The sequence below is a fragment of the Salvelinus namaycush genome, unplaced genomic scaffold (assembly GCF_016432855.1).
Source record: "Salvelinus namaycush isolate Seneca unplaced genomic scaffold, SaNama_1.0 Scaffold594, whole genome shotgun sequence".
NCBI lineage: Eukaryota > Metazoa > Chordata > Actinopteri > Salmoniformes > Salmonidae > Salvelinus > Salvelinus namaycush.
This window is the reverse complement of record NW_024061302.1, coordinates 70,304-85,557: the sequence shown is the minus strand read 5'-3', so window position 1 is coordinate 85,557 and position 15,254 is coordinate 70,304. Positions and strand designations below refer to the sequence as shown.

The following is a 15,254-nucleotide window of genomic DNA, read 5'->3' as shown; positions in this document are numbered from 1 at the left end:
CAGACATGCGTGCGAACAACACGCACAACTGAGTATTTTTTCTCAAAGTTGCCGAAATGTCACGTGCATCCACTTATATCAGTACATTTGTAAAAGTTCAAACATTACCAAATGTATATTCGATCAAATAAGCCTCACGTAATTCGACCCTCTCTCGTAGACCTCCATACAAAAAGGTTTTAGCTCACGGAGACAGATTTTGGGCGGAGTAAATCCTCTCGCTTCTCTTCCTCTCTGTTGGCGGCCATAATAAACCCCTGTACGTGAAATCAGTGGATGAAAGACGGATGAGGAATACGGCCGTAACAATCTATTTTTCAGTAACAAGACGCGTTTCTCATACATCTATATATTTTTTCTCTCGAGAACTGCCCTTATTTACGTGGATATAATATTATGGTGTTTAGATGGCCTAACGGCCGGAGACGGAGTGTTAATCTCACCAACGCTTCTCCAAGATATCCGCGTTGACCAGTACCTGAACTCCTGGGATTTGAACATGGATATCGCCGATGGAGCGGAGGATCTTTCCTTGGAGGAGATTTTATCGTTGTACAGCCAGCCGATCAACGAAGAGCAGGCATGGGCTGTTTGTTACCAATGTTGCAGAACTTTGGCGCGGAAACACCGGAGAAGAAATTCCAAGACTTCTGGCTCATCTATTGGGAATTTGACGAGAAGGATAGAAGGACCTGGCGATGTGCGGATTCTGAGAGATGGAACAGTTAAATTGCACCACCAAGACAGCACAGGTAAACAACACAATGTCTGTCAAAATCTTCATACATTTTGGTCCTACTAGGCTTTTTGATTACTATCTAGGTTCCCCTATTTGCATTATTACCTAAGGTGAACATGTCTAAGTGGTTAGAATACATTTGCATTGGATACCATTTTTTATTTATTTATAATTCCATAATCCATGGTGATAATAAAAGCTATACTTTCCTCTCGCACCCAAGGACAAGCGTTAGGAGACATCCTGCACCAGAGTGGCCATATTGTTTATTTCTGCCATGTGTTGAATTGGTTTACAGACCTGCAATGCATTTTATTAGGCAAGTCAGTTAAGAACACATTCTTATTTACAATGACGGCCTACCAAAAGGCCTCCTGCGCGGGACGGGGGCTGGGATTAAAAATATAGGACAAAACGCATCATGAGGAGAGACACCACAATACTACATAATGAGACCTAAAACAGCAACATAGCATGGCGGCAACATAGCATGACAGCACAGCACAGCACCGCACCGCATGGCATCAACACAGCATGGCAGCACCGTACCGCATGGCATCAACACAGCATGGCAACAGCACAACGTGGCAGCAGTACATGGTACAAACATTATTGGGCACAGACAACAGCACAAAGGGCAAGAAGGTAGAGACAACAATACATCACTCAAAGCAGCCACAACTGTCAGTAAGAGTGTCCATGATTGAGTCTTTGAATAAAGAGATTGAGATAAAACTGTCCAGTTTGAGGGTTTGTTGCAGCTCGTTCCAGTTGTTAGCTAAAGATGAGCGACCCAGGGATGTGTGTGCTTTGGGGACCTTTAACACAATGTGACTGGCAGAACGGGTGTTGTATGTGGAGGATGAGGACTGCAGTAGATATCTCAGATAGGGGGGAGTGAGGCCTAAGAGGGTTTTATAAATAAGCATCAACCAGTGGGTCTTGCGACGGGTATACAGAGATGACCAGTTTACAGAGGAGTATAGAGTGCAGTGATGTGTCCTATAAGGAGCATTGGTGGCAAATCTGATGGCCGAATGTTAAATAACATCTAGCCACTCGAGAGCACCCTTACCTGCCGATCTATAAATTACGTCTCTGTAATCTAGCATGGGTAGGATGGTCTTCTGAATCAGGGTTAGTTTGGCAGCTGGGGTGAAAGAGGAACGATTACGATAGAGGAAACCAAGTCTCGATTTAACTTTAGCCTGTTTTGATATGTGCTGAAGGAAGGACAGTGCACCGTCTAGCCATACTCCCAAGTACTTGTATGAGATGACAATGTAACAGTATAACTTTAGACCGTCCCCTCGCCCCGACACGGGCGCGAACCAGGGACCTTCTGCACACATCAACAACTGACACCCACGAAGCATCGTTACCCATCGTTCCACAAAAGCCGCTGGGGAACCAATACTTCAATTCAAGGTCTCAAAGCGAGTGACGTAACCGATTGAAACGCTATTAGCGTGCACCACCGCTAACTAGCTAGCCATTTCACATCCGTTACAACTACCTCAAGCTCTAAACCCTCAGAGGTAGTAATAACACCTGTGGGAAAAGGGGCATTCTTCTTACCAAACCACATGACCTTTGTTTAGGAGGTGTTCAGAACAAGGTTAAGGGCAGAAAAAGCTTGTTGGACACTAAGAAAGCTTTGATGTAGAGCATTTAACACAAAATCCAGGGAGGGGTCAGCTGAGTATAAAACTGTATCATCTGCATATAAATGGATGAGAGAGCTTCCTACTGCCTGAGCTATGTTGATGTAAATTGAGAAGAGCGTGGGGCCAAGGATCGATCATGTAACTGGTGTGAAATGGCTGGCTAGTTAGCGGGATGCGCGCTAATAGCGTTTCAATCGGTGACGTCACTCGCTCTGAGACCTTGAAGTAGTTGTTCCCCTTGCTCTGCAAGGGCCACGGCTTTTGTGGAGAGATGGGTAACGATGCTTAGTGGGAGGCAGTTGTCGATGTGTGCAGAGGGTCCCTGGTTCAAGCCCAGGTAGGGACGAGGAGAGGGTCAGAAGCAACACGGTTACATTTACACCCCATAACTTTTTCCACATTTTGTTGTTACCGCCTGAATGTAAAATAGCTTAATATGAGATTTTGTGTCGCTGGCCTAATACCCCACCATGCCAAAGTGGAATTATATTTTTAGAATTGTTTACAAATTAATTTAAAAAAGAAAAGCTGAAATGTCTTGAGTCAATAAGTATTCAACCCCTTTGTTATGGTAAGGAGCCTAAATAAGTTCAGGAGTAAAAATGTGCTTAACAAGTCACATAATAAGCTGCATGGACTCATTCTGTGCAATAATAGTGTTTACCATGATTTTGGAATGACTACCTCATCTCTGTACCCCTCACATCGAATGATTTGTAAGGTCCCTCTGTCGAGCAGTGGATTTCAAACACCGACTCAACCACAATGACCCGGGAGGTTTTCCAATACCTCGCAAACGAGGGCACGTATAAAAAAGCAGACCTTGAATATCCCTTTGATGGTGAAGTTATTAATTACACTTCAGATGGTGTAGCAATACACCCAGTCACTACAAAGATACAGGCGTCCTTCCTAACTCAGTTGCCGGAGAGGAAGGAAACCACTCAGGGATTTCACCATGAGGCCAACGGTGACTTTAAAACAGTTACAAAGTTTAATGGCTGTGATAGGAGAAAACTGATGGATCAACAACCTTGTAGTTACTCCACAATACTAACCTAAATGACCGAGTGAAAAGAAAGAAGCCTGTACAGAATAAAAGTATTTTAAGGCACTAAAGTAAAACTGCAAAAAATGTGGCAAAGAAATTAACTTTGTCCTGAACACAAAGCGTTATGTTTTGGGCAAATCCAAAACAACACATACTGAGTACAACGGTGGCGGCTGCACCCTATTATGGGTATGCTTGTCATCGGCAAGGACTAAGGAGTTGTTTTTAGGATAAAAATAAACGGAATAGAGCTAAGCAGAGGAGAAAATGTAGAGTAAGTCAAGGGGTATGAATACTTTCTTTAGGCACCGTATATATTTATTTAGCCTAGGCAGCCGATAACGGTCACTAGGTCTGCACTATCGTCTAGGCTTGATGTGCATTCCTGGGAATACACTTGTGTCCGGACACTACTTTAACCTTTATGTTAGCAGGGGGTGAGCCCTGCACCACTACTTTTACAGATGAGCCCTGCATCAATACATCAAATACACAACACATCTATTAACAGTGCATTTGGAAAGTATTCAGACCCCTTGACTTTTTCAAAAAATTTCGTTATGTTACAGCCTTATTCTAAAATTGATTAAATTGTCCCCCCCCCCCCCCCCCCCCAATCTACACACAATACCCCATAATGATAAAGCAAAAATAGGTTTTTAGAAATGTTTCCAAATATTACATTTACTTAAGTATTCAGACCCTTTACTTTGTTGAAGCACCTTTGGCAGCGATTACAGCCTTGAGTCTTCTTGGGTATGACGCTACAAGCTTGGCACACCTGTATTTGGAGAGTTTCTCCCATTCTTCTCTGAAGATCCTCTCAAGCTCTGTCAGGTTGGATGGGGAGCGTTGCTGCACAGCTATTTTCCAGAAAAGTCTGGGTTCTGGCTGGGCCACTCAAGGATATTCAGAGACTTGTCCCGAAGCCACTCCTGCATTGTATTGGCTGCGTGCTTAGGGTCGTTGTCCTGTTGGAAGGTGAACCTTCGCCCCGGTCTGAGGTCCTAAGCGCTCTGCAGCAGCTCTACGGACAATTCCTTCGACCTCATGGCTTGGTTTTTGCTCCGACAAGCACTGTCATTGTGAGACCTTTATATAGACAGGTGTGTGCCTTTCCAAATCATGTCCAATCAATTGAATTATCCACAGATGGACTCCTATCAAGTTGTAGAAACATCTCAAGGATGATCAATGGAAACAGGATGCACCTGAGCTCAATTTAGAGTCTCATAGTAAAGGGTCTGAATACTTATGTAAATAAGGTATTTCTGTTTTTTTCACCTTGTCATTGTGGGGTATTGTGTGTAGATTGATGAGGGGGGGGGGGGGGGTGAAACGATTTAATCCATTTCAGAATAAGGCTGTAACATAACAATATGTGTAAAAAGGGAAGGGGTCTGAATACTTTCTCTGTATTTATTATTTAGAGTATAGGGAACACAATCACTATAATGAAATATGTGGACCAATGGGCAATAAGACACTCAAAACCACAGCCAATGTATGTCATAGCCAACATCACATACACATAGGCTATGCTAATATGCAACCATATAAACAACTGCATTAGCATAAGAAGCAAAAACATATTTTACTTACTGATCTAAAAGTGGATAGTTTCCTTCCCAAAACATTTATTCTGCTCTGGAATCAAAACTGTGTTAACTCAGTCCTCATCCATTCGTTCTGTCTCACTCTCCCGGTCAATTTCTGCAATAATCTCATCCAATTTTGTTTACTTGGACTTCGATTTAGCTTTAGCACTCTTATTGCTATGTTTAACTTTTTTAGTTTTGAAAAGTTTGTAGAAGAGAACGAACCGCTGCGTAACGTAAACTACCGTTCGTCCTGTTTGCTTTCCCCTTCAGAATGAACACTGGCGCACAGCTTAAGCATGATGGCTATAAAGCCGAGCTCATTGGCTATCTAGCTAGCTTTGTTTCAAAACGATAGGTGGTCATTGGACCAAGACACTGTCACACAAGTGTACACCGCTCATCTCATTGGTGCGTAATGATGGCTGACCTTCATGGGTTAATTACGTAATGTAGAATGATGAAACAAATTTGGTTGCCTTTTTAGAGTGTCTGAGGATTGCACAGAAACCGGACTTGACCGGGTTAAGCCAAATTTTGCCGACTAGATTTGATAAATTGTCTTGTTGGAATTCACTCAAAATATTGTATACAACATGGATCGTGTTAGGATATAAAAATGGATTTTATCAAACAAAACTATGCTACATTTTATTTCTGGAACCCTCATGATGACAAATCAGATCAATACATTATTTATGTATCCAAAGTTTTGGAAATGCATAACATAACATCTAACCAGTTGTCAAATGATGTTACCGGAGTATACACAGTTATCTTAGCCAGCTAAAGTTAACTGGCTAGGCTGTCTAGCAGGCTAAAATAACTAACTAGCCCAGCTAGCTAACCACCACGGTCTACATTGCAAAGTAGTAAGCCAGAGAACAACTAGTCTAGTACAGGCAGGAACCCACCGAACACAACAATGGTTATCAATTTACATGGTTATCAAAACGTCACGCCAAGGTAACCCTACGTGAAAGTTTTTACTAAAATTCCCTTGGGGTAAAATGAATGGTAGAAAAACGTTTGACCCGGGGGTTTTATGGGTCTTATGACACCTTCACAGTGGGGCTCTATCACAGCCATTGAACTCTGTCACTGTTTTTTAAAGTCACCGTTGGCCTCATGGTGAAATCCAGAAAGGTTTCCTTCCTCTCTGGCAACTGAGTTAGTGATGCACCATTCAAAGTCTAATTCATAACTTCACCATGCTCAAAGGAATATTCACTTAAAAATTGTTTTTTTTACCCATCTATTGTACCAATATGTGCCCTTTACGAGGCATTTGAAAGCCTCACTGGTCTTTGTGGTTGAGTCTGTGTTTTGAAATTCACTGCTCGACTGAGGCACCTTACAGTTATCTTTATGAATGGGGTACAGAGATGAGGGAGTCGTTCAAAATCATGTCAAACACTTTCACACAGGGAGTCCATGCAACTTATGTGACTTGTTAAGCTCATTTTTCCTCAATTAATTTAGGCTTGCCATAACAAAGGGCTTGAATTGACTCGAGACATTTAAACTTTAAATGGGACATTTCAGTTTTAAATGTGTAAAAATGTCAACAAACTACTCCAATTTGACATGGGGTATTTTAATCAAATTTAAATTCAGGCTGTAACACAACAGAATGTGGAAAAAGTCAAGGGGCGTGAACACTTTCTGAAGGCTCTGTAGCTACAGCAGCGTGAAGGTCTCCATCTGGCGTGAATACTTTCTGAAGGCTCTGTATTTGTTTCTAACAATGAATGATTTCAGAACAATCTGAGATTGTGGAAATCCTCTTGTGCTTTTTGAGGTGGAACGATCCACCTCTGGCACTGGGCTTGTTTTCCTGTTTGGTGCTTATTAACTATCCGCCTCCCCCCTCTGCCACACACACACACACACACAACCTCCACTCTCTCCCCCTGTTGATACACAACACTAGAGGCCATTAGATAGTGAGACATAATGTGACACCAGCTGATTTGGGTTGTCAAACCTACGTAATGTCACATCCAGAGCACAGTCTCTGTAAGTGTGCGTTAGACACCTTTCATAAGATGACACGGGTCAGGCGTCAGAACATGAAAAACAACCTTCCTGTTTGACTGAATCAGAGCCTGAGTGAGGTATTTTGGCAAGGAACGTCTGCCTGTCCTGCCGCTCATTATGTCAGGATGAGAAAGACGTGATGTTTATTAGGCAGATGCCTAGCGCTAGCTAGTTCAGGAGGTTACTACCAGAGCAGAGGGTTAGCTAGTTCAGGAGGTTACTAGCAGAGCAGAGTGTTGGCTAGTTCAGGAGGTTACTACCAGAGCAGAGTGTTGGCTAGTTCAGGAGGTTACTAGCAGAGCAGAGTGTTGGCTAGTTCAGGAGGTTACTACCAGAGCAGAGTGTTGGCTAGTTCAGGAGGTTACTAGCAGAGCAGAGTGTTGGCTAGTTCAGGAGGTTACTACCAGAGCAGAGTGTTGGCTAGTTCAGGAGGTTACTAGCAGAGCAGAGTGTTGGCTAGTTCAGGAGGTTACTACCAGAGCAGAGTGTTAGCTAGTTCAGGAGGTTACTACCGGAGCAGAGTGTTGGCTAGTTCAGGAGGTTACTAGCAGAGCAGAGTGTTGGCTAGTTCAGGAGGTTACTACCAGAGCAGAGTGTTGGCTAGTTCAGGAGGTTACTAGCAGAGCAGAGTGTTGGCTAGTTCAGGAGGTTACTACCAGAGCAGAGTGTTAGCTAGTTCAGGAGGTTACTACCGGAGCAGAGTGTTGGCTAGTTCAGGAGGTTACTACCGGAGCAGAGTGTTGGCTAGTTCAGGAGGTTACTACCAGAGCCGAGTGTTAGCTAGTTCAGGAGGTTACTAGCAGAGCAGAGTGTTGGCTAGTTCAGGAGGTTACTAGCAGAGCAGAGTGTTGGCTAGTTCAGGAGGTTACTACCAGAGCAGAGTGTTGGCTAGTTCAGGAGGTTACTAGCAGAGCAGAGTGTTAGCTAGTTCAGGAGGTTACTAGCAGAGCAGAGTGTTGGCTAGTTCAGGAGGTTACTAGCAGAGCAGAGTGTTGGCTAGTTCAGGAGGTTACTACCAGAGCAGAGTGTTAGCTAGTTCAGGAGGTTACTAGCAGAGCAGAGTGTTGGCTAGTTCAGGAGGTTACTAGCAGAGCAGAGTGTTAGCTAGTTCAGGAGGTTACTAGCAGAGCAGAGTGTTGGCTAGTTCAGGAGGTTACTAGCAGAGCAGAGTGTTGGCTAGTTCAGGAGGTTACTAGCAGAGCAGAGTGTTGGCTAGTTCAGGAGGTTACTAGCAGAGCAGAGTGTTGGCTAGTTCAGGAGGTTACTAGCAGAGCAGAGTGTTGGCTAGTTCAGGAGGTTACTAGCAGAGCAGAGTGTTGGCTAGTTCAGGAGGTTACTAGCAGAGCAGAGTGTTGGCTAGTTCAGGAGGTTACTACCAGAGCAGAGTGTTGGCTAGTTCAGGAGGTTACTAGCAGAGCAGAGTGTTGGCTAGTTCAGGAGGTTACTAGCAGAGCAGAGTGTTGGCTAGTTCAGGAGGTTACTACCAGAGCAGAGTGTTGGCTAGTTCAGGAGGTTACTACCAGAGCAGAGTGTTGGCTAGTTCAGGAGGTTACTAGCAGAGCAGAGTGTTGGCTAGTTCAGGAGGTTACTAGCAGAGCAGAGTGTTGGCTAGTTCAGGAGGTTACTAGCAGAGCAGAGTGTTGGCTAGTTCAGGAGGTTACTAGCAGAGCAGAGTGTTGGCTAGTTCAGGAGGTTACTAGCAGAGCAGAGTGTTGGCTAGTTCAGGAGGTTACTAGCAGAGCAGAGTGTTGGCTAGTTCAGGAGGTTACTAGCAGAGCAGAGTGTTGGCTAGTTCAGGAGGTTACTAGCAGAGCAGAGTGTTGGCTAGTTCAGGAGGTTACTAGCAGAGCAGAGTGTTGGCTAGTTCAGGAGGTTACTAGCAGAGCAGAGTGTTGGCTAGTTCAGGAGGTTACTACCAGAGCAGAGTGTTGGCTAGTTCAAGAGGTTACTACCAGAGCAGAGTGTTGGCTAGTTCAAGAGGTTACTACCAGAGCAGAGTGTTGGCTAGTTCAGGAGGTTACTAGCAGAGCAGAGTGTTGGCTAGTTCAGGAGGTTACTAGCAGAGCAGAGTGTTGGCTAGTTCAGGAGGTTACTAGCAGAGCAGAGTGTTGGCTAGTTCAGGAGGTTACTAGCAGAGCAGAGTGTTGGCTAGTTCAGGAGGTTACTAGCAGAGCAGAGTGTTGGCTAGTTCAGGAGGTTACTAGCAGAGCAGAGTGTTGGCTAGTTCAGGAGGTTACTAGCAGAGCAGAGTGTTGGCTAGTTCAGGAGGTTACTACCAGAGCAGAGTGTTGGCTAGTTCAAGAGGTTACTACCAGAGCAGAGTGTTGGCTAGTTCAAGAGGTTACTACCAGAGCAGAGTGTTAGCTAGTTCAAGAGGTTACTACCAGAGCAGAGTGTTGGCTAGTTCAGGAGGTTACTAGCAGAGCAGAGTGTTAGCTAGTTCAGGAGGTTACTACCAGAGCAGAGTGTTAGCTAGTTCATGAGGTTACTACCAGAGCAGAGTGTTGGCTAGTTCAGGAGGTTACTAGCAGAGCAGAGTGTTAGCTAGTTCAGGAGGTTACTAGCAGAGCAGAGTGTTAGCTAGTTCAGGAGGTTACTAGCAGAGCAGAGTGTTGGCTAGTTCAGGAGGTTACTACCAGAGCAGAGTGTTGGCTAGTTCAGGAGGTTACTACCAGAGCAGAGTGTTGGCTAGTTCAGGAGGTTACTAGCAGAGCAGAGTGTTGGCTAGTTCAGGAGGTTACTAGCAGAGCAGAGTGTTAGCTAGTTCAGGAGGTTACTAGCAGAGCAGAGTGTTAGCTAGTTCAGGAGGTTACTAGCAGAGCAGAGTGTTAGCTAGTTCAGGAGGTTACTAGCAGAGCAGAGTGTTAGCTAGTTCAGGAGGTTACTAGCAGAGCAGAGTGTTAGCTAGTTCAGGAGGTTACTAGCAGAGCAGAGTGTTAGCTAGTTCAGGAGGTTACTAGCAGAGCAGAGTGTTAGCTAGTTCAGGAGGTTACTACCAGAGCAGAGTGTTAGCTAGTTCAGGAGGTTACTACCAGAGCAGAGTGTTGGCTAGTTCAGGAGGTTACTACCAGAGCAGAGTGTTAGCTAGTTCAGGAGGTTACTACCGGAGCAGAGTGTTGGCTAGTTCAGGAGGTTACTACCGGAGCCGAGTGTTAGCTAGTTCAGGAGGTTACTAGCAGAGCAGAGTGTTGGCTAGTTCAGGAGGTTACTAGCAGAGCAGAGTGTTGGCTAGTTCAGGAGGTTACTACCAGAGCAGAGTGTTGGCTAGTTCAGGAGGTTACTAGCAGAGCAGAGTGTTAGCTAGTTCAGGAGGTTACTAGCAGAGCAGAGTGTTGGCTAGTTCAGGAGGTTACTAGCAGAGCAGAGTGTTGGCTAGTTCAGGAGGTTACTACCAGAGCAGAGTGTTAGCTAGTTCAGGAGGTTACTAGCAGAGCAGAGTGTTGGCTAGTTCAGGAGGTTACTAGCAGAGCAGAGTGTTAGCTAGTTCAGGAGGTTACTAGCAGAGCAGAGTGTTGGCTAGTTCAGGAGGTTACTAGCAGAGCAGAGTGTTGGCTAGTTCAGGAGGTTACTAGCAGAGCAGAGTGTTGGCTAGTTCAGGAGGTTACTAGCAGAGCAGAGTGTTGGCTAGTTCAGGAGGTTACTAGCAGAGCAGAGTGTTGGCTAGTTCAGGAGGTTACTAGCAGAGCAGAGTGTTGGCTAGTTCAGGAGGTTACTAGCAGAGCAGAGTGTTGGCTAGTTCAGGAGGTTACTAGCAGAGCAGAGTGTTGGCTAGTTCAGGAGGTTACTAGCAGAGCAGAGTGTTGGCTAGTTCAGGAGGTTACTAGCAGAGCAGAGTGTTGGCTAGTTCAGGAGGTTACTAGCAGAGCAGAGTGTTGGCTAGTTCAGGAGGTTACTAGCAGAGCAGAGTGTTGGCTAGTTCAGGAGGTTACTAGCAGAGCAGAGTGTTGGCTAGTTCAGGAGGTTACTAGCAGAGCAGAGTGTTGGCTAGTTCAGGAGGTTACTAGCAGAGCAGAGTGTTGGCTAGTTCAGGAGGTTACTAGCAGAGCAGAGTGTTGGCTAGTTCAGGAGGTTACTAGCAGAGCAGAGTGTTGGCTAGTTCAGGAGGTTACTAGCAGAGCAGAGTGTTGGCTAGTTCAGGAGGTTACTAGCAGAGCAGAGTGTTGGCTAGTTCAGGAGGTTACTAGCAGAGCAGAGTGTTGGCTAGTTCAGGAGGTTACTACCAGAGCAGAGTGTTGGCTAGTTCAAGAGGTTACTACCAGAGCAGAGTGTTAGCTAGTTCAAGAGGTTACTACCAGAGCAGAGTGTTGGCTAGTTCAGGAGGTTACTAGCAGAGCAGAGTGTTAGCTAGTTCAGGAGGTTACTACCAGAGCAGAGTGTTAGCTAGTTCATGAGGTTACTACCAGAGCAGAGTGTTGGCTAGTTCAGGAGGTTACTAGCAGAGCAGAGTGTTGGCTAGTTCAGGAGGTTACTAGCAGAGCAGAGTGTTAGCTAGTTCAGGAGGTTACTAGCAGAGCAGAGTGTTGGCTAGTTCAGGAGGTTACTACCAGAGCAGAGTGTTGGCTAGTTCAGGAGGTTACTACCAGAGCAGAGTGTTGGCTAGTTCAGGAGGTTACTAGCAGAGCAGAGTGTTGGCTAGTTCAGGAGGTTACTAGCAGAGCAGAGTGTTGGCTAGTTCAGGAGGTTACTAGCAGAGCAGAGTGTTAGCTAGTTCAGGAGGTTACTAGCAGAGCAGAGTGTTAGCTAGTTCAGGAGGTTACTAACAGAGCAGAGTGTTGGCTAGTTCAGGAGGTTACTACCAGAGCAGAGTGTTAGCTAGTTCAGGAGGTTACTAGCAGTGTTAGCTAGTTCAGGAGGTTACTAGCAGTGTTAGCTAGTTCAGGAGGTTACTAGCAGTGTTAGCTAGTTCAGGAGGTTACTAGCAGTGTTAGCTTGTTCAGGAGTTTACTACCAGAGCAGAGTATTAGCTAGTTCAAGAGGTTACAACCCTATACTACCAGATAAGAAAATCAATGGTTATGTAACCCATAGTCTGTTAGAATATACTCTATTCCCCAGGGCTGACTGTCACCCAGGCAACCAGTGCTTATCTGATCAATGACATTGCTCTTTAGACCTGTCTGAACAATGACATGCTGCGACAGTCAAGGGCCTATCTTTCAGACAGAAGAAGGCATTTGCATTCTGATTCAGGCCAGAAGGAATTGGACAAATCAGCCTTGGAGATTGTTTCAGAATGTCTGGATCTAGTGACGCAATTAATGCATACACATAGCTGCGCTAAAGATCAGTCTGTAGAATGAAAATGGCTCTCTCCCACTCATTGCTGCATCTACAGCAGTGTCTGAAGACCCACTGTGATTTAAGAGAAGAGAAGGGGCGAGCAGGAGACTGAGAGAGTGGGAGGGAGACTGAGATGAAGAGAGAGGGGGAGGTAGAGGGAGAGGGGGGGCACTGGCGTCATGTCTCCAGCTAACAGATGGCCTGTGTTCTCTTGTTCAGGACTGGAGGTGAGCCTGGCCCTGTGAGTGTAGGCTCTAGCGTGTGTAGTATAGTGTCTTCCACTATAAATCGTGAGGCGAGGTCCTTTGCTCTGAGCTGGGGTCATTTGCAGCCTGAATAGATCAAGGTGATTCAGTCTTGATTTTGGCTTTCAATGAGTTATTTGCTAATGAATACGTCTACTACAAACCAAGCCGCTGCAGTTACCGATACCGATTATTGGAGGACCAAAAATGTATTTTATTTTTTATTATTATTATTTTTTATGTATTTGTAATAATGACAATTACAACAATACTGAATGAACACTTATTTGAACTTAATATAATACATCAATAAAATCTATTTAGCCTCAAATAAATAATGAAACAAGTTCAATTTGGTTTAAATAATGCAAAAACAAAGTGTTGGAGAAGAAAGTAAAAGTGCCATATGTGCCATGTAAAAAAGCTAACGTTTAAGTTCCTTGTTCAGAACATGAGAACATATGAAAGCTGGTGGTTCCTTTTAACATGAGTCTTCAATATTCCCAGGTAAGAAGTTTTAGGTTGTAGTTATTATAGGAATTATAGGACTATTTCTCTCTATACGATTTGTATTTCATTAACCTTTGACTATTGGATGTTCTTATAGGCACTATAGTATTGCCAGTGTAACAGTATAGCTTCCATCCCTCTCCTGGGCTCGAACCAGGAACACATTGACAACAGCCACCCTCAAAGCAGCGTTACCCATGCAGAGCAAGAGGAATAACTACTCCAAGTCTCAGAGCGAGTGACGTTTGAAACGCTATTAGCGCGCACTCCGATAACTAGCTAGCCATTTCACATCGGTTACACCAGCCTAATCTCGGGAGTTGATAGGCTTGAAGTCATAAACAGCGCAATAGCTGCTGGCAAACGCACGAAAGTGCTGTTTGAATGAATGCTTACGAGCCTGCTGGTACCTACCATCACTCCGTCAGACTGCTCTATCAAATCATAGACTTAATTATATCATAATAACACACAGATATACGAGCCTTATGTCATTAATATGGTCGAATCCGGAAACTATCATCTCGAAAACAAGACGTTTATTCTTTCAGTGAAATACGGAACCGTTCCGTATTTTATCTAACGGGTGGCATCCATAAGTCTAAATATTCCTGTTACATTGCACAACCTTCAATGTTATGTCAGAATTATGTAAAATTCTGGCAAATTAGTTCGCAATGAACCAGGCGGCCCAAACTGTTGCATATACTCTGACTCTGCGTGCAATGAACGCAAGAGAAGTGACACAATTTCACCTGGTTAATATTGCCTGCTAACCTGGATTTCTTTTAGCTAAATATGCAGGTTTAAAAATATATACTTCTGTGTATTGATTTTAAGGAAGGCATTGATGTTTATGGTAAGGTACACGTTGGAGCATCGACAGTCCTTTTTTGCGAATGCGCATATGCAATGCAGGACACGCTAGATAAGCTAGTAATATCATCAACCATGTGTAGTTATAACTAGTGATTATGATTGATTGTTTTTTATAAGATAAGTTTAATGCTAGCTAGCAACTTACCTTGGCTTCTACTAGTTAACCGTAAGGTTGCAAGATTGAATCCCTGAGCTGACTAGGTTAAAATCTATCGTTCTGCTCCTGAACAAGGCAGTTAACCCACCGTTCCTACGCCGTCATTGACAAGAAGAATGTGTTCTTAACTGACTTGCCTAGTTAAATAAAGGTGTAAAAAATATATATACATTTTTTGGGGGCAAAATCAGTGTCCAAAATTACCGATTTCCGATTGTTATGAAATCTTGAAATCGGCCCTAATTAATCGGCCATTCCGATTAATCGGTCGACCTCTGTATGTAGTGATGCTACAGTGGTAGGGTATGTATGTACAGTTGTGGCCAAAAGTTTTGAGAATGAAACAAATACTAATTTCCACAGTTTGCTGTTTGCTGCATCAGTGTCTTTAGACATTTTTGTCAGAAGTTACTATGGAATACTGAAGTATAATTACAAGCATTTCTTGACAATTACATGAAGTTGATGCAAAGAGTCAATATTTGCAATGTTGACCCTTCTTTTTCAAGACCTCTGCAATCCGCCCTGGCATGACGTCAATTTAACTTCTGGGCCACATCCTGACTGATGGCAGCCCATTCTTGCATAATCAATGCTTGGAGTTTGTCAGAATTTGTGTGTTTTTGTTTGTCCACCCGCCTCTTGAGGATTGACCACAAGTTCTCAATGGGATTAAGGCCTGTGGAGTTTCCTGGCCATGCACCCAAAATTTCGATGTTTTGTTCCCGAGCCACTTAGTTATCACTTTTGCCTTATGGCAAGGTGCTCCATCATGCTGGAAAAGGCATTGTTAGTCACCAAACTGTTCCTGGACGGTTGGGAGAAGTTGCTCTCGGAGGATGTGTTGGTACCATTCTTTATTCATGGCTGTGTCCTTAGGCAAATTGTGAGTGAGCCCACTCCCTTGGCTGAGAAGCAACCCCACACATGAATGTTCTCAGGATGCTTTACTGTTGGCATGACACAGGACTGATGGTAGCGCTCACCTTGTCTTCTCCGGACAAGCTTTTTTCCGGATACCCCAAACAATCGGAAAGGGGATTCATCAGAGAAAATGACTTTACCCCAGTCCTCAGCAGTCCAATCAC

The 15,254-nt window shown here is 44.3% G+C and overlaps 1 protein-coding gene across 1 annotated transcript in view; it reads left to right on the top strand.

The window, feature by feature from the left end:
- Positions 1-269: 269 nt before the first annotated feature.
- The window catches only part of LOC120041965 (protein spire homolog 1-like), a gene marked incomplete at its 3' end in the record, with an annotated part of 80,361 nt that continues 65,376 nt past the window's right edge, over positions 270-15,254 (top strand). Inside the window, exon 1 of the mRNA XM_038986840.1 lies at positions 270-752. Within this exon, the coding sequence (XP_038842768.1) occupies positions 500-752 (253 nt within the window). The remainder of the gene's footprint in view (positions 753-15,254) is intronic.